The sequence below is a fragment of the Cherax quadricarinatus genome, chromosome 8, assembly GCF_038502225.1.
Source record: "Cherax quadricarinatus isolate ZL_2023a chromosome 8, ASM3850222v1, whole genome shotgun sequence".
Classification (NCBI taxonomy): Eukaryota; Metazoa; Arthropoda; class Malacostraca; order Decapoda; family Parastacidae; genus Cherax; species Cherax quadricarinatus.
In genome coordinates this window covers 32,016,383-32,040,530 of record NC_091299.1, presented here as the reverse complement: position 1 = coordinate 32,040,530, position 24,148 = coordinate 32,016,383, and the positions used below count along the sequence as shown (strand labels likewise).

General features: G+C 39.7%; 1 protein-coding gene across 2 annotated transcripts in view; it reads right to left on the bottom strand.

The window, feature by feature from the left end:
- The window catches only part of Upf1 (Upf1 RNA helicase), a 168,429-nt gene extending 151,655 nt beyond the window's left edge, over positions 1–16,774 (bottom strand). For both annotated transcript variants that reach the window (XM_070083022.1, XM_053772040.2), the window contains exons 1-2: positions 16,483–16,774; positions 7,752–7,859 (exon numbers count right to left, since the gene is read on the bottom strand). In XM_070083022.1, coding sequence (XP_069939123.1) covers positions 7,752–7,859; positions 16,483–16,659 — 285 coding nt within the window. In that variant the 5' untranslated portion in view covers positions 16,660–16,774. The remainder of the gene's footprint in view (positions 1–7,751; positions 7,860–16,482) is intronic.
- Positions 16,775–24,148: the final 7,374 nt, after the last annotated feature.

The following is a 24,148-nucleotide window of genomic DNA, read 5'->3' as shown; positions in this document are numbered from 1 at the left end:
TTAATTTTCCCCATAACAAATATGGAAATCCAATTAATCCATTTCAGACACCCAAAAGTATTTAAAAAAATGTTTTCTACGTGAAATATACATTTACCTACACAGAAAACAATGATACGTGAAGAATAAAACAATATTAACATCACACTTACCTTTATTGAAGACGTGGTGATGTATGGAAGACGGGAGGAGGGGAGATGATAGGGTTGTTTACAATTGTTTGGAAGGGATATTCCCTTCCATAAGACTTCAGGTACCAAGTCTATATCCTGTGTTACTTCCCTTCTTTGTTTTCTAATGCCACTAGGACCAGCTTGAGAGTCACTGGACCCCTGTCGCTCAAAAGTGTGTTCCAGAGAGGTCTGTTTCTGGCATATGTTAGGAATTGTGTTGGGAGACAGGACAAGATAGTCCTTCAATATGACACTAATATCAGCACTACGGCTTATTTATCTAGCACAATTCAACTACATGTACTATGACAAACAATAATAACATAGAAACATGAAATATACTCTAGAATGAATAAAGTATGGCATTAAGAAAGTCACGAGTGGTGTGTTGTTTGTTGTTGGGCGTATAAGGGCCGCTGAAAGCAGGCGGCAGTAAGAGGCCGCAGAGGCGGCGGTGTTAGTCAGTAGCCCTATATACCTCCAACAACATTGGAGGAGTCAGTTTCATGCTATCCTTTATCTATCGATTAATCACTTAACTTACTTGCTACACTGTTAATGCCACACTTTATCGCTGGCTGGCGCTATAGCCTTTATCAACTGCTGCTTTAGTATCGTACATATTGCAGAATCACTGAAAAAAGCACATTCTCCCCTCTCTCTCAGCCCTATACCAAAGGGATGGCTGGCACTAGGAGCTTTCTTTGGGCCCATGGTGGCTTATTTAGCAGTTGCAAGCACTAAAAAGAATGGAGTAATACAAAATATATCGCATGAATGCATGGGATCGTCCTCACTGGCTGATAAACAATGGCACGCTGGCTATACATGGAGTGTTGGGGCGACTCAGGCCATGCGGACACATTCCAGATAAATGATTTATACCAAGTTCAGTGACGATCACTGAGCCAATACAGTGGACCCCCACCTTACAATATTAATCCATTCCTGAGAGCTCATCGTAAGCCAAAATTATCGTTAGCCGAATCAATTTTCCCCATAAGAAATATTTTATTTTTTTTATTTTTTTTTTTTTTATTATCACACTGGCCGATTCCCACCAAGGCAGGGTGGCCCGAAAAAGAAAAACTTTCACCATCATTCACTCCATCACTGTCTTGCCAGAAGGGTGCTTTACACTACAGTTTTTAAACTGCAACATTAACACCCCTCCTTCAGAGTGCAGGCACTGTACTTCCCATCTCCAGGACTCAAGTCCGGCCTGCCGGTTTCCCTGAATCCCTTCATAAATGTTACTTTGCTCACACTCCAACAGCACGTCAAGTATTAATCTTCTTCTCTTTTTTAGTAAATGTATACAGGAGAAGGGGTTACTAGCCCATTGCTCCCGGCATTTTAGTCGCCTCATACGACACGCATGGCTTACGGAGGAAAGATTCTTTTCCACTTCCCCATGGACAATAGAAGAAATAAAAAAGAACAAGAGCTATTTAGAAAAAGGAGAAAAACCTAGATGTATGTATATATATATATATATGCATGTGCGTGTCTGTGAAGTGTGACCAAAGTGTAAGTAGGAGTAGCAAGATATCCCTGTTATCTAGCGTGTTTATGACACCCCAAAGTATAAAAAAAAAAAAAATTTTACCACGAAATATTTATTTTAATGCACACAAACTGAAGAAGACCTGCACAATTACTACTCTACTAAGAATAGAATACATGACACTTACCTTTATTGAAGATCTGGTGATGATTGATGATATGGGAGGAGGGGAGTGTGTGGAAGTTATTGTTCAGAAGGGGAATCCCCTTCCATTAAGACTTCAGGTAGCAAGTCCTTGTCCGGGGTTACTTCCCTTCTTTTAATGCCACTAGGGCCAGCTTGAGAGTCACTGGACCTCTGTCGCACAACAAATCTGTCCATAGAGCTCTGTACCTTCCCTTCAAGACTTTCCTAAAATGGGCCATAACATTGTCATTGTACAGGTTGCCAACATGGCTTGCAGTAGCTGTGTCAGGGCAATTTTCATCTGTAAAGGTTTGCAGTTCAACCCACTTTGCACACATTTCCTTAATCTCTTTTTTCAATTCCATACTAATTCTAACCCTTTTTACCAAAGGGATGGCACTAGAAGCTTTCTTGGGGTCCATGGTGACTTATTTTGCAGTTACAAGCACTAAAAACACTGGGATAATGTGAAATGTACCGAATGTATGCGTAGATGTGACCGCACTGGCTGGCTTGTAAACACTGGCGCCAAGGCCACACGTGGGACGCGTCCCGGACAAATCACGTAAGGCGAGTTTTTTATCGTGAGGCGAGGCAAAATTTTTGCGTTCAAATGCTTTGCATGGCAAATTTAACGTAACGCGATGCGTTCGTAAGGCGGGGGTCCACTGTATTTTGACGAAAAAACGTTACTTATTCCGAATATTACGTATCCCGATGACGTAATCTGGGGGTCCACTGTACATTATTTAGGTATGCATACTGGTCAGAGAGCCCGTCGTAAGTCCAAGTCGTCGGTAAATGAGTATGAGGAGAGGCTGTAATCTGCATACCAGTAAATCTTTTTTTTTTTTTTGTGAATAAAAACTCAGTGGAAAGCAAGCCTAAGAGAGGCCTGGAGAAATGACTAATGAACAGAGAAAATGTTATTTTAGTGCCAGGAATGTCTGATTGTTTATTCTGGACTATTTTGAAATTTGCCTTTCTTGAATTTTGTGTGAAATTGGCCAAATTACCAATTTTTGATCACTTTATTATGTAGTTGAAATGGGCAAATGGGCGATTTCTTGTACTCAATAGAGTACTAGCAAAATAGCTACAAGTTAGGTTGGAACAATGGAATTGGCCCAAAATAGGGCTCAAAGTGGCAAAATTGCTGTGTAAATATCACCAAGACCGCTAACTTTGCTAGAGTAATTCCGTAATTTTCTGTCAACAATGCTGTTGATGTTAGCACCCTTCTGACCCACATATCCATTAAAGGCATGGGATCATGAACGATCAGTAGAAAATAAAAACAGGATTCCAAGACTGGGAAATACAGTGGACCCTCAACTAACGGCGGCATTAAGTAATGGTAAATTCGTCTAACGGCGCTTTTTGGTGTAAAAAAATGTCTCTACCAAAGGCGAAAAACTCTACCAACGACGTTCATCCAGGATGTGTCCATGCGCAAGGAGCGTGGCCTGAGCGGGCCCAGCCACTCCAAGACTCCGTGTGCCATTGTTTACAAGCTGTTGCAGTCGATCCCATGCGCAACTGCAATATACAGTGGTCCCTCAATTATCGTCCTTAATTCATTCCTGGAAGTGGGACTATTATCAAAATAGACTATTTTCGAATCAATTTTCCCCATAAGAAATAATGTAAATCCAATTAATTCGTTCCAGACACCCAGAAGTATCAACAACAATTTTTTTTTTTTACCTAAAAGATAGATTTACATGCACAAAAGAATGAACATTCAACATGACAGTTACTTTTATTGAAGGCTGTTGTTGATGAATGGAAGACAGGGAGGAGGAGAGAGGGAAGAGAGGTTATTGTTTGGAAGGGGAATCCCCCTCCATAAGGACTCTAGGTCACTTCCCTAGCATAAATATAGATTTACATGCAGAAAAAAAATGCCAAATAAATGTAAAGCACTAATAAAATGTATAAATGAACATTGGTAATAGGGGTAGTTGATGAGTGGAACGGTCTGCCTAGTAGGGTGATCGAAGCTAAAATATTGGGTAGTTTCAAATTTAGGTTGGATAAATACACGAGTGAGAGGGGTTGGATTTGAGTCGGACTTGCACCTGAGCTTATTGCTTGGGTAGCATTTGTTTTGTTAGTGGGTTGGATTTGTGAAGGACCGGCCTAGTATGGGCCAACAGGCTTATTGCAGTGTTCCTACTTTCTTAAGTTCTTATGTTCATATGTAACAACACACTTACCAGTAGGGTGATCGAGGCTAGAACCTTGGGTAGCTTTAAGAAGAGATTGGACAAATATATGAGTGGGAGGGGCTGGGTTTGATTTGTATCATTGGGTATGGGAGTAAATTCTTGGGTAGCTTTGGGTAGAGGTCATTTTGTAGATGAATGGCTCACAGAACCGACACATTGATAAATTAGACGCATGTGCAACTCTTGGGTATCTTTATTAAGGAAACGTTTTGCCACACAGTGGCTTCATCAGTCCATACACAGGAGAAGCTTGAAGAACAGGAGGAGAATGAGGTAATCAGTCCCTCAACCTTGAGTTGATGTGGTCAGTCCATCAATCTATTCTATTTAGCAACGTGTCGGTTCTTTGAACCATTCATCTACAATCCTGTCAGACACTGCAACTTCTTGGGATCTTAATACTTGGGAATTCTTCGCTTGCCTAACCCTTGGGCACGACCTACTTCCACACTGGACAAATGTGACACCACCTACGACTGCTGCACCTCTCCTGCCATACGGTTTATAAGCTGCTTCTCCGCTCATATGCCGTATTCTATTCAAGATTGATGGACTGACCACATCGACTCAAGGTTGAGGGACTGATTACCTCATTCTCCTCCTGTTCTTCAAGTTTATCCTTTGTATGGACTAATGAAGCCACTGTGTGGCAAAACATTTCCTCAATAAAGATACCCAAGAGTTGCACGTGTCTAATTTAGCAACTACATGTATTACAACTGTTACCACCATCACTACTACTACCTTCTACCACCATCACTACCATCATCAACCACTATCACAACTGCTTCCACTCTACCACCACCACCTTTGTATTTTTCTACAAACTTTTTCATAAATTATATGTTTCTCACATTCTTTACCAAAGGGCTGGCACTAGAAGCTTTCTTTGGAGCCATGGTAGCTTATTTAGCACTTGCAAGCACTAAAATCAATGGAATATTATGAAATATTTCGTAGGAGCATGTCCCGGATGAAGGACGATTAGAAAGTTAACGGACCATTTGCGAGCCAATGTTTAGACGAAATAACGGGACTATTTCCGAAATGGACGACTTTCAGGCCAGACGATTATTGAGGGACAACTGTATTTTGGATTATTTAAGTGTTTTTAGTGCTTCTAACTGCTAAATAAGCCACTATGGGCCCAAGAAAGCTTCTAGAGCCAGCCCTAGGGCGTAAGAAACACGATAGAATTCAAGAAAAAGTTTGAATAAAAATACGAAAGTGGTGGTGGTAGAGGGTGGTAGTAATTGTGGTAGAGGGTGGTAGTGATTGTGGTAGAGGGTGGTAGGGATGGTGGCAGAGGGTGGTAGTGGTTGTGATGGTGGTAGAGGGTGGTAGTGAGTGACGCATACTGGACAGGTCGATCTGGGCTACTGAGTGACTTTTGTCCTGAATCATACTTGTCAAAATACTTTTGGGTTTCCACACACTTAGCTATATATTTCTTCTTTTCTAATACTGTATATTAGTTTTTGATGTTTATTGTTATTTGGTTTAACTTTATTACTTACTTATAATAGGTTTACTTTACAACTTTATATACTAAGACAAAGTTAACAATAATCCTCATACAGGGTACCGCATTGTTTTCTTGATTTTCAGAATTCATAACTTTTTTTCTGTCACCCCTCCATTACCCCATCAGTTACACAACCCAGGGCAACATGGGTTTAGAACAGGTCGCTCCTGTCTGTCTCAACTATTGGACCACTACGACAAGGTCCTAAATGCACTAGAAGACAAAAAGAATGCAGATGTAATATATACAGACTTTGCAAAAGCCTTCGACAAGTGTGACCATGGCGTAATAGCGCACAAAATGCGTGCTAAAGGAATAACAGGAAAAGTCGGTCGATGGATCTATAATTTCCTCACTAACAGAACACAGAGAGTAGTCGTCAACAGAGTAAAGTCCGAGGCAGCTACGGTGAAAAGCTCTGTTCCACAAGGCACAGTACTCGCTCCCATCTTGTTCCTCATCCTTATATCCGACATAGACAAGGATGTCAGCCACAGCACCGTGTCTTCCTTTGCAGATGACACCCGAATCTGCATGACAGTGTCTTCCATTGCAGACACTGCAAAGCTCCAGGCAGACATCAACCAAATCTTTCAGTGGGCTGCAGAAAACAATATGAAGTTCAACGATGAGAAATTTCAATTACTCAGATATGGTAAACATGAGGAAATTAAATCTTCATCAGAGTACAAAACAAATTCTGGCCACAAAATAGAGCGAAACACCAACGTCAAAGACCTGGGAGTGATCACGTCGGAGGATCTCACCTTCAAGGACCATAACATTGTATCAATCGCATCTGCTAGAAAAATGACAGGATGGATAATGAGAACCTTCAAAACTAGGGAGGCCAAGCCCATGATGACACTCTTCAGGTCACTTGTTCTATCTAGGCTGGAATATTGCTGCACACTAACAGCACCTTTCAAGGCAGGTGAAATTGCCGACCTAGAAAATGTACAGAGAACTTTCACGGCGCGCATAACGGAGATAAAACACCTCAATTATTGGGAGCGCTTGAGGTTCCTAAACCTGTATTCCCTGGAACGCAGGAGGGAGAGATACATGATTATATACACCTGGAAAATCCCAGAGGGACTAGTACCGAACTTGCACACGAAAATCACCCACTACGAAAGCAAAAGACTTGGCAGACGATGCACCATCCCCCCAATGAAAAGCAGGGGTGTCACTAGCACGTTAAGAGACCATACAATAAGTGTCAGGGGCCCGAGACTGTTCAACTGCCTCCCAGCACACATAAGGGGGATTACCAACAGACCCCTGGCAGTCTTCAAGCTGGCACTGGACAAGCACCTAAAGTCAGTTCCGGATCAGCCGGGCTGTGGCTCGTATGTTGGTTTGCGTGCAGCCAGCAGCAACAGCCTGGTTGATCAGGCTCTGATCCACCAGGAGGCCTGGTCACAGACCGGGCCGCGGGGGCGTTGACCCCCGGAACTCTCTCCAGGTAAACTCCAGGTACCCCCCAAAAATGGTTAAATTACCCCAGGGGGTAATTTACCCCCAGTTTGGGAACCACTGTGGTAGAGGGTGGTAGTGATGGTGGTAGAGGGTGATAGTGATGGTGGTAGAGGGTGGTAGTGGTTGTAATGGTGGTAGAGGGTGATGGTGGTAGAGGGTGGTAGTGGTTGTGATGGTGGTAGTGATGGTGGTAGAGGGTGGTCCAGTGATTCTCAAGCTGGTCCTAGTGGCATTAAAAAACCAATAAGGGAGGTAACCCCACCAAAGGACTTGGTACCTCAAGTCTCTATAGAAGGGGATTCCCCTTCCAAACAATAAAATACCTCAATCTCCTCTAATGCTAGCACATCATTCAACAACAACTCCACAATAAAGGTAAGTGGCATTTAATTATTGTTTATTTTGCATGTACCATTGGTTTTTATATAGGGAAATGTATATTTCATGTAAAAAATAATTTTGTTAAATACTTTTGTATTTATTTTATTTATTTTGTTAAATATTTCTTATGGGGAAAATTAATTCGACCAATGGCAAATTCAACTAACGGCAAGCTCCCTGGAACGGATTAATGCCATTGGTTGAGGGTCCACTGTATATGAAATACATAACTGGCATGAAAACCAACATGAGAAAAAACAACTCACCTTCGTATAGAATGCATTTTCTTCATCCTCTTCCTCAAACTGCAAATCGGCAAGTGCTTCTGTTGCCTTTTCAACTTCGGGCTCCCCCACATCGCCATTCACCGTCACCTTAAGAAGAAAAATGAAACATTTTAAATCTGACCACTGAAATAGTTCCCTACAGAAACAGAAGGCATGAGAGATGGTATAAAACAGCCTGAATGAAAGGCAGGGATGCAGAAAGCATAAAATGAGAATTATAATAATGTAAAAAGACCTCAGTTTCACAAAACCCTCCTTTAAACTGAAACAAAAATTATACAGACTCATATTTTTATGAGAAACACAGAAAGTTCTTACAAACTATCTTTGATTGGCCAGACTGTGGTGCCTATATTAGAATGCAGGCACCAAGTCTTCCTAATCAGACCATCAAAAAGGAGCCTTGGCAGTTATCCCACAAATATTTTTGTTTTCATAGTCACATTTGAAAGAGTGGAAAACATATTATAGAAATAGAGGTGATTTTGATTGGTTTTACTATGAAAAGAACCTTGAAATGGAGCTCAAATTAGGGGAAATGTTTGATTTTTGCCGAAGTTCAAGAGTAAACAAATGATGTCATTGTCCAATAAATGTCCAATTAGCCATTCTAATATGCAGTCATGAATGGGTTGACATTATTTACACAATTATTACAATATTGCCGTAGTCTGCATAACAGTAAATCTTCTATTTTTTGTTTGAATAAAAATTCAATATAGAAAGCAAGAGTAATATCAGAGGGGTCTGGAGACGTGACTGATAAACAAAGAAAATGTTATTTTAGAGCCAGGAATGTCTGCATAGTTCATTCTGGAACCTAATTTGAAATTGGCATATTTTTTAATTTGTGTGAAATTGGCAAAATTGCCAATTTCTGACCACTTTATTGGGTAGCTGAAATCTGTAAATGGGCAGTTTAATTGTACTCAATCGATAGAACAAATGGAGTTCTAAAGAAATAGTTATGAGTTTGGTCGACTGGAACAATGGAATTAGCCTAAAATTGGGTTCAAATTGGGTGAAATCGTCGATTCGTAAATACTATTGCTGAGGTTGCTAACTTCGCGAGAGCATAATTCAGCAAATTTTCCATCAAATTTCATACTTTTGGTGTCATTACCATTGGGAAAAGATTCTCTATCATTTCATATGATTTTTTTTGTTTTTCAAATATTTTGCGACACCAGGAGACACCTGTGCCGAAGATGAAACCACAGACCTCAGTATATGAGCTGAGTGCACTAGCACTCAAGCTATGGGACACACCATCAAGCTACAGGACACATTAACCAACTAATCAATAATGGTAATTGACAGTACTGTATTTGTTTAGTTCAGTGACTTGGCAGAAGGAATAATTAAGGAACAATGGTGATAATATTGTAATAGGAACAATTGTGAGGGCATAGTACAAGATTTTAAATGGTAATGATACACTGTGTCTAATTTATCATCTCTGAGACTCGTGCAGGTTGAATCGTGCACAAGGCATACAGGTCCACCATCACAAATCCGGCAATCAGTTACCCGATTCCATCAGTTGTTCGGCACTAATTTCGGCTAGCATAATTTCAAATTTCCAGGGTTGCCACACCAACCTGCTGGTACTGTTTGGTGGCACTACTTGCTGCATTAGTCATTCCAGTTTCTTTTTCTCCATTTATTGTTATAACCTGCTTACTTTTAGCTCTAGCCATGGTTCCAACAAATAAAAGAAGTGCTTCTCGTTGTGTAAAGCACATACACAGTACATTGTCCATAAAAGATAAGATGGCTTAGAAGCCACTGTCGGTTGCCACGAGCTCAGTCTCATGATGCAGGGGAATATTCTTTATTATTTCGCTAATATCAACACTATGGCTCATTTGCCTATCACAATTGATCTGACATGGTAAACAATATAAATAAGATAAAAACATGTTAAATACTCCAGAATTAATAATATTTGGCACAATAATGAGCGGTTCAACAGAGGTATGAAGAGGATATGAGATACAAGTACCATTCTCCTATCCCTGTCTTGAGGGCTTATATTAGAGAAAATGTAGTATAGCACAGGGCTGTGATATACACTCATACTGCACCATAAAACTAAAACAAAAAAGCTATTTTCTATGCATAAATTATCATACATAGTAGCATATGTGTAGAAAACCTAGGATAACCCAAAAATGTCAAAGTGGCTTATTTCTAGTACCTGGCTTGGGCTTGCCATATATGATTTTTGGTAAATATTCAATTCCCAGCCAGGGTAGAAACACTGGGCGTGTTTCTTTACACCTGTTGTCTGTGTTCACCCGTCAGTGGACTGGTGTGGGTCTTATCCTGGGACACTGACCTAATTTGCCTGAAATGCTCAACATAACAAGGGGCTTTCTATTTAGCAGTATGTTACTGATGTCAGCTAGGCCTATATACCATATACTACATGTATTTGTAGTAAATAAAGATATTATTATTATTATTTTCTCTCACTGGTTTTTTGGGCTATCTTATTGAAACTTGGGCAATGTATTATGGAAAGATGCTTCTTAAAAGTACACCAAAAATGAAAGAAATTAGACCATAAATAAAGGAGTTCACTTCTCAGTTATTAGCCTCCCCTTAGTGGTATATTTTTGTACGATTTTTATGGCTGTATTCTCGTTTTTTTTATCTCAATTGATATAACGGAAGATATATTACAGAAATAGATATGATTTTGATTGCTTTCACAACAAAAAGTACCTTGAAATTGAGCTCAAAGTAGCAGAAATGTTCTATGCTTTAGCGATCTTCAAAAGTAAACAAATGATGTCACTGTTTAATATGTGTGTGCCTGCCAGTCCAAATTCCGATACACAGTCAAGAATGGGTTGGCATTATTTATACAATTATTACAATAACGCAGTAGTCTGCATAACAGTAAATCTCCTATTTTTTGTGTAAATAAAAATTCCAAATATTACACAAGAGTAATATAAGAGGGGCCTGGAGCCGTGACTAATGAACAGAGAAAATGTTATTTTAGTGCCAGGAATGTCTGCATTGTTTATTCTGGACCCTATTTTGAAATTGGCATCTATTGAAATTTGTGTGAAATTGGCCAAATTGCCAATTTCTGACCACTTTATTGGGTAGTTGAAATAGGTGAATGGGCAGTTTCTTGTACTCGGTCGACAATAGAAGTAAATTTATTCAGGTATACCGAAATACAGTTTCACAGATTATCATACATAGCAGCATATGTGTAGAGAACCTAGGATAACCCAAAAGAGTGACTTATTTCCAATGGGGTCCTTTAGGAAGGAATGAAGTAATGGTATATACACTGAGGTAAGAGTTTACTATAATCCTTACATTACTGATTGATGTATCGTTGACTGGTGGTGTGCGGGTGGTATGCACAGAGCCGAACTTCGCTGACTTGAGACCAAGGGAAATTGACACCAGTCAGCCCAATAATAATCAACAGACTCTTGGATGTCACTACTGCTCGGTTTCAGCTGGATTTCTTTCTCTTTCTTTTTTAAGTGCTTCAAAAACGTAGTTATTAGTACCACTGGATTATCACACAATATGATTTTTGGTTTATACTTTTTTTCTCAGTTGTTTGCTGAGTTATCTTATTGAAACTTGGGCAATGTATGATGGAAAGATGTTTCTTAACGTACACCAAAAATTAAAAAAAAATCGGATGACAAACAGTTCACTTCTCAGCCATTAGCCGCCTCTTTGCGGTATATTTTCATGTGGTTTTTATGGTTGTATTCCCATTTTTTTGGTCTCATTTGATAGAATGGAAGATATATTACAGAAATAGATATGATTTTGATTGGTTTCATGACGAAAAGTACCTTGAAATTGAGCTCAAAGTAGCGAAATGTTTGATTTTTGCCGATGTTCAATAAACTTTCTTGTGCAAGTCAAGCTAGCTAATTTTATTAAGTGTATTCTAACCTAACCACTCTGTAATCCGGCAAACTCAGTAATCTGGTACACTACAGGTCCCAGTGATGCTGGATTTGTGATGGAAGACTTGTACCAAAGAGAGCTTTGTCATGTCCGTGTTATCTGTTACAGCTTTTTCAGCAGAGGTCTGAAGTAGGTAAAAGTTTGCAAAATGTACAAGTGAAAAGTGCTTGTATAAATTAAACATCTTTAACCCTTTCAGGGTCCAAGGCCCAAATCTGGAGTCACGCACCAGTGTCCAAGAATTTTCAAAAAAAAAATTTGTTATTTTTTCTTATGAAATCGTAGAGAATCTTTTTGTGAAGGTAATAAAACAAAAAGTACGAAATTTGGTGGAAAATTGACGAAATTATGCTCTCGCGAATTTTGATGTGTCAGCGATATTTACGAATCGGCGATTTTGCCGACTTTGACTCCCATTTTAGGCCAATTACATTATTCCAGTCAACCAAATTCTTAGCTATTTCACTAGTATTACTTCTATTCTATCGATTGATCACAAGAAATCGCCAAGTCAACTGTTTCAACTACAAAATAAAGTGATTGGAAATTGTTAATTTGGCCAATTTAACACAAAGTTCAAAATATTCCAATTTCAAAATAGGGTCCAGAATGAACAATGTAGGCATTCCTGGCACTAAACTAACATTTCCTCTGTTCATTAGTTATGTTTTGAGGCTTTACAAATAAATTCCATTTTGATTTTTTATTCACATAATGAATTTTTATTCACACCAAAAAATAGAAGATTTACTGTTATGCAATACTGTAATAATTGTATAAATATCATCACCATATTTGTGAATGTATATTAGACCCACCAGCTGATGTGTATTAGACGTGTGAGGTCGTTTGTTTACTCTTGAATATCGGCAAAAATTTAACATTTCTGCTACTTTGAGCTCAGTTTCAAGCCATTTCCAGTGCTAAAACCAATCAAAATCATCTCTATTTCTGTAATATGTCTTCCAGTCTATCAAATGAGACCAAGAAATCGCAAATACAACTATAAAAAACATACGAAAAAACACTGCAAAGTTGCTGTTTTAATCGAAAAATCATGATTTCATTTTTTTTCTCTCATTATACACAGTGTGCTGCAGGATCTGTTTTATGTGGTGCACACATACCACATAGATGTATTCTCTCATATCTAGGCCCAAATGTACCACTCACAGTTTATCAGAGTGAGCTGAGCTCATGGCGTAGATCTACGGTTTGGACCCTGAACATAAAGCCGTAGATCTACGGGACGGACCCTGAAAGGGTTAAATGAGTATGAGAGGCATGTACGGTTTCAAGTACAGTGGAACTTCGGTTTTTGTCTAATTTGCTCCAGAGCGTCCAACGAAAACCGAATTAGACAAAAACTGAAGCAATATTTCCAATAAGAAATAATGTAAATCCAATAATCTGTTCCAGACAACCAAAAATATTAACAAAAAATACATTTTATTGAGAATAACTATAGTTTTGCATACAGAAAACAATGAGAAATAAATATAAAGCACTAATGAAATGGATAAATGAACATTTCAATCACTTTTACTTTTATTGAAGACTTGGTGTATGGAAAACGATGAAGAGGAGAGAGAGAATCTCTACCACCATCACTACCACCCTCTACCACAATCACTACCACCCTCTACCACAATCACTACCACTATCACCCTTTACCACCATCACTACCACCATCCTCTACCACCATCACAACCACAACCACCCTCTACCACTACTGAATTTTATTGTTTCTCGCCTTCTTTATCAAAGGGCCAGCACTCGGAACTTTCTTTGGCCCCATGGTGGCATATTTAGCAGTCACACTCAATAATCTAAGCACAAAAAAAAGATGGATTATTACAAAATGTTTTGTATTAATGCGCAGGGTAATGTTCACCTGACGAAAAACAAAGCCAGACTGACTCAGAATGGGATGCTTTGTGTGGGCGCAGGCAGATGGACACATTCGGTACAGTGGACAAAAACCGAGGTGACGAATGAAAACTGGGACAATAACTTGATGAAAAATGTTGTCGAAAACCAAATTCGACGACAACCAGGGGAAACAAAAACCAAGGTTCCACTGTAGCACTAAATTTCTGTTCCAACTGCCATTCTTTGTTGAGCTGTTTGTGTATTAAAAGATCAAAGGTCTGCAATATTTTCCTACTGGCAAAAACTTCTCCAATGCACAAACTGAGTAAAATAATCAGCTACAAATTTTGTAAAATAATAAGCAAAAACTAACCTAACACAACCTAAATTTTATTTTAGATAAATGGTTCAGAGAACAGACAAGTTGATAAATTATACACATGTGCAACCATTGGGTATCTTTACTGAGGAAACGTTTTGCCACACAGTGGCTTCATCAGTCCATACAAAAAAGAATGGCGAAGAACAAGAGTTTGAGGTAATCACTCCCTCAGCCTTGAGTCAACATAATCAGTCCATCAATCTTGAAGAGAATACAGCATATGTGCGAAGCAGCAGCTTATACACTGAAGACAGGTGAGGTGAAGCAGTAGTAGGTGGTATCACACTTGATAAATCCAAATGTGGAAGTAGGTAATACCTAAAGGTTAAGCAAGCAAAGAATTCCCTGTACTGACATCCCAAGAAGTTGCTGTGTCTGACAGGATGTAGATACGGTTCAGAGAGCCAACAAGTTGATAAATTAGACACATGTGCAACACTTGGGTATCTTTATTGAGGAAACGTTTTGCCACACAGTGGCTTCATCAGTCCATACAAAGGAGAATGGTGAAAAACAGGAGTTTGTTACCCAAGTGTTCCACATGTCTAAATTATATTCTTGGATAACTCAAGGCCTAAGGCCAGGCTGTGAGGTAGAAAAATCTAAATTCAGTCACAGGTCATTATATTTTAACAGGCCACAGAACCTGCTGCCTCATACTACTGTTTCAAAAACTGAAACTTCTCGGGATACTATTTTTTTTCCTTATACTTTCTTACATGCATACCAGATGTGGATGCAAAGTTAGTTCAATATCTGCTTGAAGGCCTCAATGCTGAATTCAACACTATCATTACACAACTCAGTCTGAAAACTGAACTGGCCACATTTAATTTTATTTATTGTTCCAATAAATAAAGTTAAATGCATTATTTATAGGTAATTTGTGTAGATAATTACACTCTGCAACTAAATGATCAAATTGTCAATTTTTACAATATATGTTAGATATCCCAGTCCAGTATTTAGTGTTTATGTAGCTGCAGTATGTTAAATTATAAATAATGGAGCAAAGGGATAAAGGTTTTATTAGGTTGCTTAACCTGCAATAGGCCCTCAAGTCTGATTTATTTCTATTAGTATCTTCCAACCAGGATGCAACCCACAACAGCCAACAAACCCTGAGGTACCATTTATTGTCAGATAAACAGAGGCAGCCACTCATCTCAGAGCTTAGCAGGTAAGCCAGAAGTCAGTCTGCTTCATGAGGCCAACAGTTACTTCATTTGCAGGAGTCAACAGAAACATTTAGAATCAGAATCATGGGGGAGTGCTAAACCCATAGGATTATACAGTGCATGTGGGGGGACTGGGGAAGGTATTCAGGCTCAATTCAGGGAACTGGAGCACAGATCAAATTCCCTAGATCAAGAGCCCCTCACCAACATCAAGGAACCTCCCTTGAGGGGTCAACAGAAACATAATTAAGTGAATGTTGCCAAATTTCCAAATCACTGACAGGCACAGGCTCAGTGAATTGGTAAAATATAACCAAATTACCCAACATAATTTAAGATTTATTTTAGATCAGATTATGTTACATTAGGTTAGTGCTGCCAATAATTTTACTAAACTTATACAATGTATGGGAGAGAACTTCACCCAGCAAGAAAATAGTGAAAATAATAGAGATTTCTGACAAAACAGTCACTTTATAATATCTGTGACATCACCATTATATATTCAAATGCCGTATTTATAATCAACGTACACCAACAAACAGTGCCACTGAACAGCTTATTATAAGACAAGTATCCGAGTCGGGTAATCTTTTGCCACTGAATACAATAATAGGGGTAGAAAACGTACCTAATGGTTATTATCATAACTATAATTTTGAAAGGGACTGCACTGGTAAGCCAGCAGAAGGCCTCAGAGATGACCATAAGCTCCAGCTGTGGGTCATAACATGACTTAGACCAGCATCGTCAGGAAACGCTCATCCCGTTTTCAAACAAACCTTACCTAACCTAACCTAGGGGCAGGCGTGAGGAGACTTACCTACATGTTTCACCCCAGTAATCAACTATGGGTCCATTCAGTGCAGGAAGAACACTTTATAAACGAGTCACAGGTGTTATACCATACAGCCAAACTTGAGACAAGGAGGGAGTAACAATGACAAACTACCATAAAGTACCTGATGGTATTTAAGCAATTTTATATCACATCCCCATTACATATAAATCACCAATTGTAACATTAACCTCACACTCAACTGCTATCTTGTAGTCCATCTGCAGCAGTTTCCCCAAAAAATAAAAACTGTCACCAACAAAAATAGATATCCATTTGTTGACGCGTCTCACGTAAAATACATGCAAAATAAAGTAACATATACGTCGAAATATGTGTAAAATAAGGGAGGAAATGTACCACGTCACAGCAGAACACGAGGGACACACCAGCCATGTCCCTCGTGTTTACAACTACTTTACTACTTGTACAACTCTACAATGATAATATTACTCATCAAGGTGGCGAGAAGTCACCATATACCTGGCTCTGGGTAGGCTGGGTCTTGTCTAGCGGGTCTCCTTGTGTCTGGGTCTGGCTACCCAGCGTGAGATTGAACTCGTACTCAGAGCCCTGAGTGTCAGCCCCTAAAAGGTCAGCTTCCTCGGTGTCATAGAAGGTAAGACTCTGGGAGCTGGGGCCGTATGCGTCCACGCTCATTTTCAGTAATTATCACACTGCTCACGCGAGAATCACACGCTCTACTTCAACTCTTTTTCCTTTCAAATTTTTCTTCCCGCACAACCATGTCGGGAACCATGATAGCAATAGAGGATGTGACAACATGGAGACAAACCTGTAAATAGACAAAAGAGCATCGCTCAAAGGGAATTTTTCTTCTTATACTTTTTTAAGCATGTTCAACATATACAATCAAATGCTATGTTAGAAAGTTGTAGAAATCTCCTGCTTTACGATATCCCAGGGCACACGTCACCCATGCAAGACATCATATTAAAAATATATAGCACTTATCAAGGTTAATGTGATAGGCACTTCATTAAAAGAACTACAAAGTTAAGCTACAACACGCGTATTATATGACTTGCCCAGCTTAATGGCTATAAATAAATCATATACGTAATTTCGCAATGTTGCCGAATAGGTCATTTACAGATCTTAGATACATGTATTATACAGGTACCCTGACCTCATACTGTTACACGTTGCTGCCTAATAATTAGATTACTTTTTATTTAGGTATTTCATATATAACATACCCCAAAAAAAAGCTGATCTAAGGGCATACACATGGTACTGGCACACATATTCAAATTCCTCATTTTCAAAACATAAAAACAAATATTTTTTCAAAGCGTATATTACTGTACGTTAATTATACTTGACTATACTTGGCCTTTAGCCATCAGCTAAAAACCAGTGACCAGACTCACTGAAGCAAGAACTCTATAAGGCTCAAGCTGTGTTTCACTCATCCATAAGTAGTAGTAGTAGTAGTAGTAGTAGTAGTAGTAGTAGTAGTAGTAGTAGTAGTAGTAGTAGTAGTAGTAGTAGTAGTAGTAGTAATAATAATAATAATAATAACAATAATCTTTATTCTACAAGTACATGAAACAACATATACAGACCTAGCTGACATCATCACAAAGTGTGTATTATGCCAAGGCAAAACCATTCTCATTACTAATTTTACAAATTGTTATATTTTTAAATGTTCTGAAATACCTCCCTATTATAAATCCATTTAATCATTTGTAATTTGTAAGAATTATTATTAATCTGCCCGAAATGCTAGTCATGCTAGTGGCCTTCTTCGTAATTATTGTTTTATAATATGTAAACCACCTATTGTAATCTTTACAGAGAAATAAACATTTGAATTTGAATTACATAAAAAGCCCCTGATTATGCAGAATATTTCAGGTAAATTAGGTTCTCCTGCTAGCCTCCTGTTATATAACCTCACTCGCCTCGTCAGATACCACTGTTTTCGGTCACTCTCTCACATCACCAGCGACACCTGCAGTACTTGGGTACCACTTGTACCACAGTGGTGGGGCCACTTACCTTTCTTACCCTCCTCTCCTTCACCCTCCCATCCTTTACCAGTATTTCCATCCTTCTTCCTCCCCATCTTACCGCAGCTCTGGTCGTATCTGAGTCTGAGGTTAATTTTGGCCCCAGGATGTGACCATGGTGTAATAGCGCATAAAATGCGTAATAAAGGAATAATAGGAAAAGTTGGTAGATGGATCTATAACTTCCTGACAAACAGAACACAAAGAGTAGTAGTAAACAGAGTAAACTCTGAGGCAGCTACGGTGAAAAGCTCTGTTCCACAAGGCACAGTACTCGCTCCCATCCTGTTCATCATCCTCATATGTGACAGACAGAGATGTAAACCATAGCTATGTGTCTTCCTTTGCGGATGACACCATAATTGCCATGACAGTGTCCTCCATCGAAGACACTGCAACACTCAAGCGGACATCAACCAAATCTTCAAATGGGTCACTCAAAACAATATGAAGTTCATTGAAGAGAAATTTCAACTACTCAGATATGGAAAACTTGAGGAAATTAAAACTGCATCAGGGTATACAACAAATTCTAACAATACAATAGAGCGAAAAAGTAATGTGAAGGACCTAGGAGTGATAATGTCAGAGGATCCCTCCTTCTAAGATCACAACAATGTATCTACCGCATCTGCTAGGAAAATGATAGGATGGATAATGAGAACCTTCAAAACTAAGGACGCCAAGGCCGTGATGATTCTCTTCAAATTGTTTGTTCTCTCTAGGCTGGAATACTGCTGTATACTAACTTCCCCTTCAAGGCAGGCAAAATTGCTGACCTGGAGAGTGTACAAAGAACTTTCACGGCACACATAAGTATGATTAGGCACCTAAATTTCTGGGAACGGTTGAAGTCCCTTGATTTGTATTCCATGGAACGCAGGCAAGGGAGATACATGATTATATACGCTTGGAATATCCTAGAGGGATTAGTACCAAACTTGCACACGAAAATCACTCCTTATAAAAGCAAAATACTCGGCAGGAGATGCAACATTCCCCCACTGAAAAGCAGGGACGCCACGAGTACACTGAGAGACAACACAGTAAGTGTCAGGGGCCCAAGACTGTTCAGCTGCCTCCCAGCATACATAAGGGGGATTACCAATAGACCCCTGGCTGTCTTCAAGAAGGCACTGGACAGGCACCTAAAGTCACTACCTGTCAAGCCGGGCTGTGGTTCGTACGTAAGTTTGCGTGCGGCCAGCAGTAACAGCCTGGTTGATCAGACCCTGATCCACCACGGGGCCTGGTCTCAGACCGAGCCGCGGGGGCGCTGACCCCCGAAACCCTCTCCAGGTATTCTCTCCAGGATGCGACCCACACCAGTCGACTAACACCCAGGTACCTATTTGCTACTAGGTAAACAGGAAGAGCAGGTGTCTTAAGGAAACACTCCCCCAGTGTTTCCACCCGTTCCAGGGATCGAAGTAAGTTTATTTAAGCACAGGTACACTTAAGTACAATTATCATACATTATGTCAATTACCTAGGATTACCGCAAAAAGTAAATAAAATTTCCATTGCGGTCCTTGGCTTATTTCCACTGGAACCCTTGGCTTATTTCCATTGGGGGCCTTGGCTTATTTCCACTGGAACCCTTGGCTTATTTCCACTGGAACCCTTGGCTTATTTCCACTGGAACCCTTGGCTTATTTCCACTGGAGCCCTTGGCTTATTTCCACTGGAGCCCTTGGCTTAATTTCCACTGGAGCCCTTGGTTTAGTTCCATTGAGGTCCTTTTAGTCACTCAGACTGGGGGGCTCACAGGAATATTTGTTCATCTCCACAGCACATGTACACAACCTACTTGAGGTTTCAGGTATGTTCAAAGATTCGACTAATAGTATTAGTTCAGTTGTTTTACTATGCACGCCATTTTTATCAACGGCAGAATATACCAACAAGTATTTTAATAAGACAATATGTGAACTGTGGCTTTTTACTGAAAAGACGTTTTGTCTACCAAGGAGTTAATCGACTCTCAACGATGAAAATTGGTTGAAGTCCCTGGTGGGCGAGACGTCTTCACAATAAAATACCATAAACCAAAAGCTATATCCTAACACATTCATGCCATACCCATCGTGTGGCCAGTAGTCAAAAAATTGCTGCAGAGAAGAATAATGGATCGAGGGAATCAAGGGAATTGGTCCTAATGTTGTTATGTCTCAGCAAGTAACAATGGTAAGATGTACTTACCAGTTTGTGATATGGTAACAATTGTTATTCGTTGTTTACACAGATATGAATTCAGTCACCGAAGCCTCACAATATCACTTGTATGTGGTTATGAGTTATTTATCACACCCAACAATTTACAAAGCTATGGTTCAATTTAGATGTGTACGTAGTTACGAGTTATTTGCAATAGGCAAAGTCAAGGGATTTTTTTCCCAGAATGGCTAGTAATATGTCACTGTGTATAAAATACTTTGACCTTTCTTGAACATTCGTAATAACGAAAGTTGCGATAATAGTTTGCGTTTTGCTGGGTTTCTGTTAATTGGTGGTGCAAATTCCCATACGTACTATACACAAACCTGTAGGGAGAGGGCAGGCTATACACATGCTCAAGAGGAATATTTTATAATTGTGTGATAGTCCAATGGTACTAATAACTACATTTTTGAAGCACTTAAAAAAGAAAGAGAAAGAAGTCCGGCTGAAACCGAGCAGTAGTGACGTCCAAGAGTCTGTTGATTATTATTGGGCTGACTGGTGTCAATTTCCCTTGGTCTCAAGTCAGCGAAGTTCGGCTCTGTGCATACCACCCGCACACCACCAGTCAAGGATACATCAATCAGTAATATAAGGATTATAGTAGTAGTAGTAGTAGTAGTAGTAGTAGTAGTAGTAGTAGTAGTAGTAGTAGTAGTAGTAATAATAATAATAATAATAATAACAATAATCTTTATTCTACAAGTACATGAAACAACATATACAGACCTAGCTGACATCATCACAAAGTGTGTATTATGCCAAGGCAAAACCATTCTCATTACTAATTTTACAAATTGTTATATTTTTAAATGTTCTGAAATACCTCCCTATTATAAATCCATTTAATCATTTGTAATTTGTAAGAATTATTATTAATCTGCCCGAAATGCTAGTCATGCTAGTGGCCTTCTTCGTAATTATTGTTTTATAATATGTAAACCACCTATTGTAATCTTTACAGAGAAATAAACATTTGAATTTGAATTACATAAAAAGCCCCTGATTATGCAGAATATTTCAGGTAAATTAGGTTCTCCTGCTAGCCTCCTGTTATATAACCTCACTCGCCTCGTCAGATACCACTGTTTTCGGTCACTCTCTCACATCACCAGCGACACCTGCAGTACTTGGGTACCACTTGTACCACAGTGGTGGGGCCACTTACCTTTCTTACCCTCCTCTCCTTCACCCTCCCATCCTTTACCAGTATTTCCATCCTTCTTCCTCCCCATCTTACCGCAGCTCTGGTCGTATCTGAGTCTGAGGTTAATTTTGGCCCCAGGATGTGACCATGGTGTAATAGCGCATAAAATGCGTAATAAAGGAATAATAGGAAAAGTTGGTAGATGGATCTATAACTTCCTGACAAACAGAACACAAAGAGTAGTAGTAAACAGAGTAAACTCTGAGGCAGCTACGGTGAAAAGCTCTGTTCCACAAGGCACAGTACTCGCTCCCATCCTGTTCATCATCCTCATATGTGACAGACAGAGATGTAAACCATAGCTCTGTGTCTTCCTTTGCGGATGACACCATAATTGCCATGACAGTGTCCTCCATCGAAGACACTGCAACACTCAAGCGGACATCAACCAAATCTTCAAATGGGTCACTCAAAACAATATGAAGTTCATTGAAGAGAAATTTCAACTACTCAGATATGGAAAACTTGAGGAAATTAAAACTGCATCAGGGTATACAACAAATTCTAACAATACAATAGAGCGAAAAAGTAATGTGAAGGACCTAGGAGTGATAATGTCAGAGGATCCCTCCTTCTAAGATCACAACAATGTATCTACCGCATCTGCTAGGAAAATGATAGGATGGATAATGAGAACCTTCAAAACTAAGGACGCCAAGGCCGTGATGATTCTCTTCAAATTGTTTGTTCTCTCTAGGCTGGAATACTGCTGTATACTAACTTCCCCTTCAAGGCAGGCAAAATTGCTGACCTGGAGAGTGTACAAAGAACTTTCACGGCACACATAAGTATGATTAGGCACCTAAATTTCTGGGAACGGTTGAAGTCCCTTGATTTGTATTCCATGGAACGCAGGCAAGGGAGATACATGATTATATAAGCTTGGAATATCCTAGAGGGATTAGTACCAAACTTGCACACGAAAATCACTCCTTATAAAAGCAAAATACTCGGCAGGAGATGCAACGTTCCCCCACTGAAAAGCAGGGACGCCACGAGTACACTGAGAGACAACACAGTAAGTGTCAGGGGCCCAAGACTGTTCAGCTGCCTCCCAGCATACATAAGGGGGATTACCAATAGACCCCTGGCTGTCTTCAAGAAGGCACTGGACAGGCACCTAAAGTCACTACCTGTCAAGCCGGGCTGTGGTTCGTACGTAAGTTTGCGTGCGGCCAGCAGTAACAGCCTGGTTGATCAGACCCTGATCCACCACGGGGCCTGGTCTCAGACCGAGCCGCGGGGGCGCTGACCCCCGAAACCCTCTCCAGGTATTCTCTCCAGGATGCGACCCACACCAGTCGACTAACACCCAGGTACCTATTTGCTACTAGGTAAACAGGAAGAGCAGGTGTCTTAAGGAAACACTCCCCCAGTGTTTCCACCCGTTCCAGGGATCGAAGTAAGTTTATTTAAGCACAGGTACACTTAAGTACAATTATCATACATTATGTCAATTACCTAGGATTACCGCAAAAAGTAAATAAAATTTCCATTGCGGTCCTTGGCTTATTTCCACTGGAACCCTTGGCTTATTTCCATTGGGGGCCTTGGCTTATTTCCACTGGAACCCTTGGCTTATTTCCACTGGAACCCTTGGCTTATTTCCACTGGAACCCTTGGCTTATTTCCACTGGAGCCCTTGGCTTATTTCCACTGGAGCCCTTGGCTTAATTTCCACTGGAGCCCTTGGTTTAGTTCCATTGAGGTCCTTTTAGTCACTCAGACTGGGGGGCTCACAGGAATATTTGTTCATCTCCACAGCACATGTACACAACCTACTTGAGGTTTCAGGTATGTTCAAAGATTCGACTAATAGTATTAGTTCAGTTGTTTTACTATGCACGCCATTTTTATCAACGGCAGAATATACCAACAAGTATTTTAATAAGACAATATGTGAACTGTGGCTTTTTACTGAAAAGACGTTTTGTCTACCAAGGAGTTAATCGACTCTCAACGATGAAAATTGGTTGAAGTCCCTGGTGGGCGAGACGTCTTCACAATAAAATACCATAAACCAAAAGCTATATCCTAACACATTCATGCCATACCCATCGTGTGGCCAGTAGTCAAAAAATTGCTGCAGAGAAGCATAATGGATCGAGGGAATCAAGGGAATTGGTCCTAATGTTGTCATGTCTCAGCAAGTAACAATGGTAAGATGTACTTACCAGTTTGTGATATGGTAACAATTGTTATTTGTTGTTTACACAGATATGAATTCAGTCACCGAAGCCTCACAATATCACTTGTATGTGGTTATGAGTTATTTATCACACCCAACAATTTACAAAGCTATGGTTCAATTTAGATGTGTACGTAGTTACGAGTTATTTGCAATAGGCAAAGTCAAGGGATTTTTTTCCCAGAATGGCTAGTAATATGTCACTGTGTATAAAATACTTTGACCTTTCTTGAACATTCGTAATAACGAAAGTTGCGATAATAGTTTGCGTTTTGCTGGGTTTCTGTTAATTGGTGGTGCAAATTCCCATACGTACTATACACAAACCTGTAGGGAGAGGGCAGGCTATACACATGCTCAAGAGGAATATTTTATAATTGTGTGATAGTCCAATGGTACTAATAACTACATTTTTGAAGCACTTAAAAAAGAAAGAGAAAGAAGTCCGGCTGAAACCGAGCAGTAGTGACGTCCAAGAGTCTGTTGATTATTATT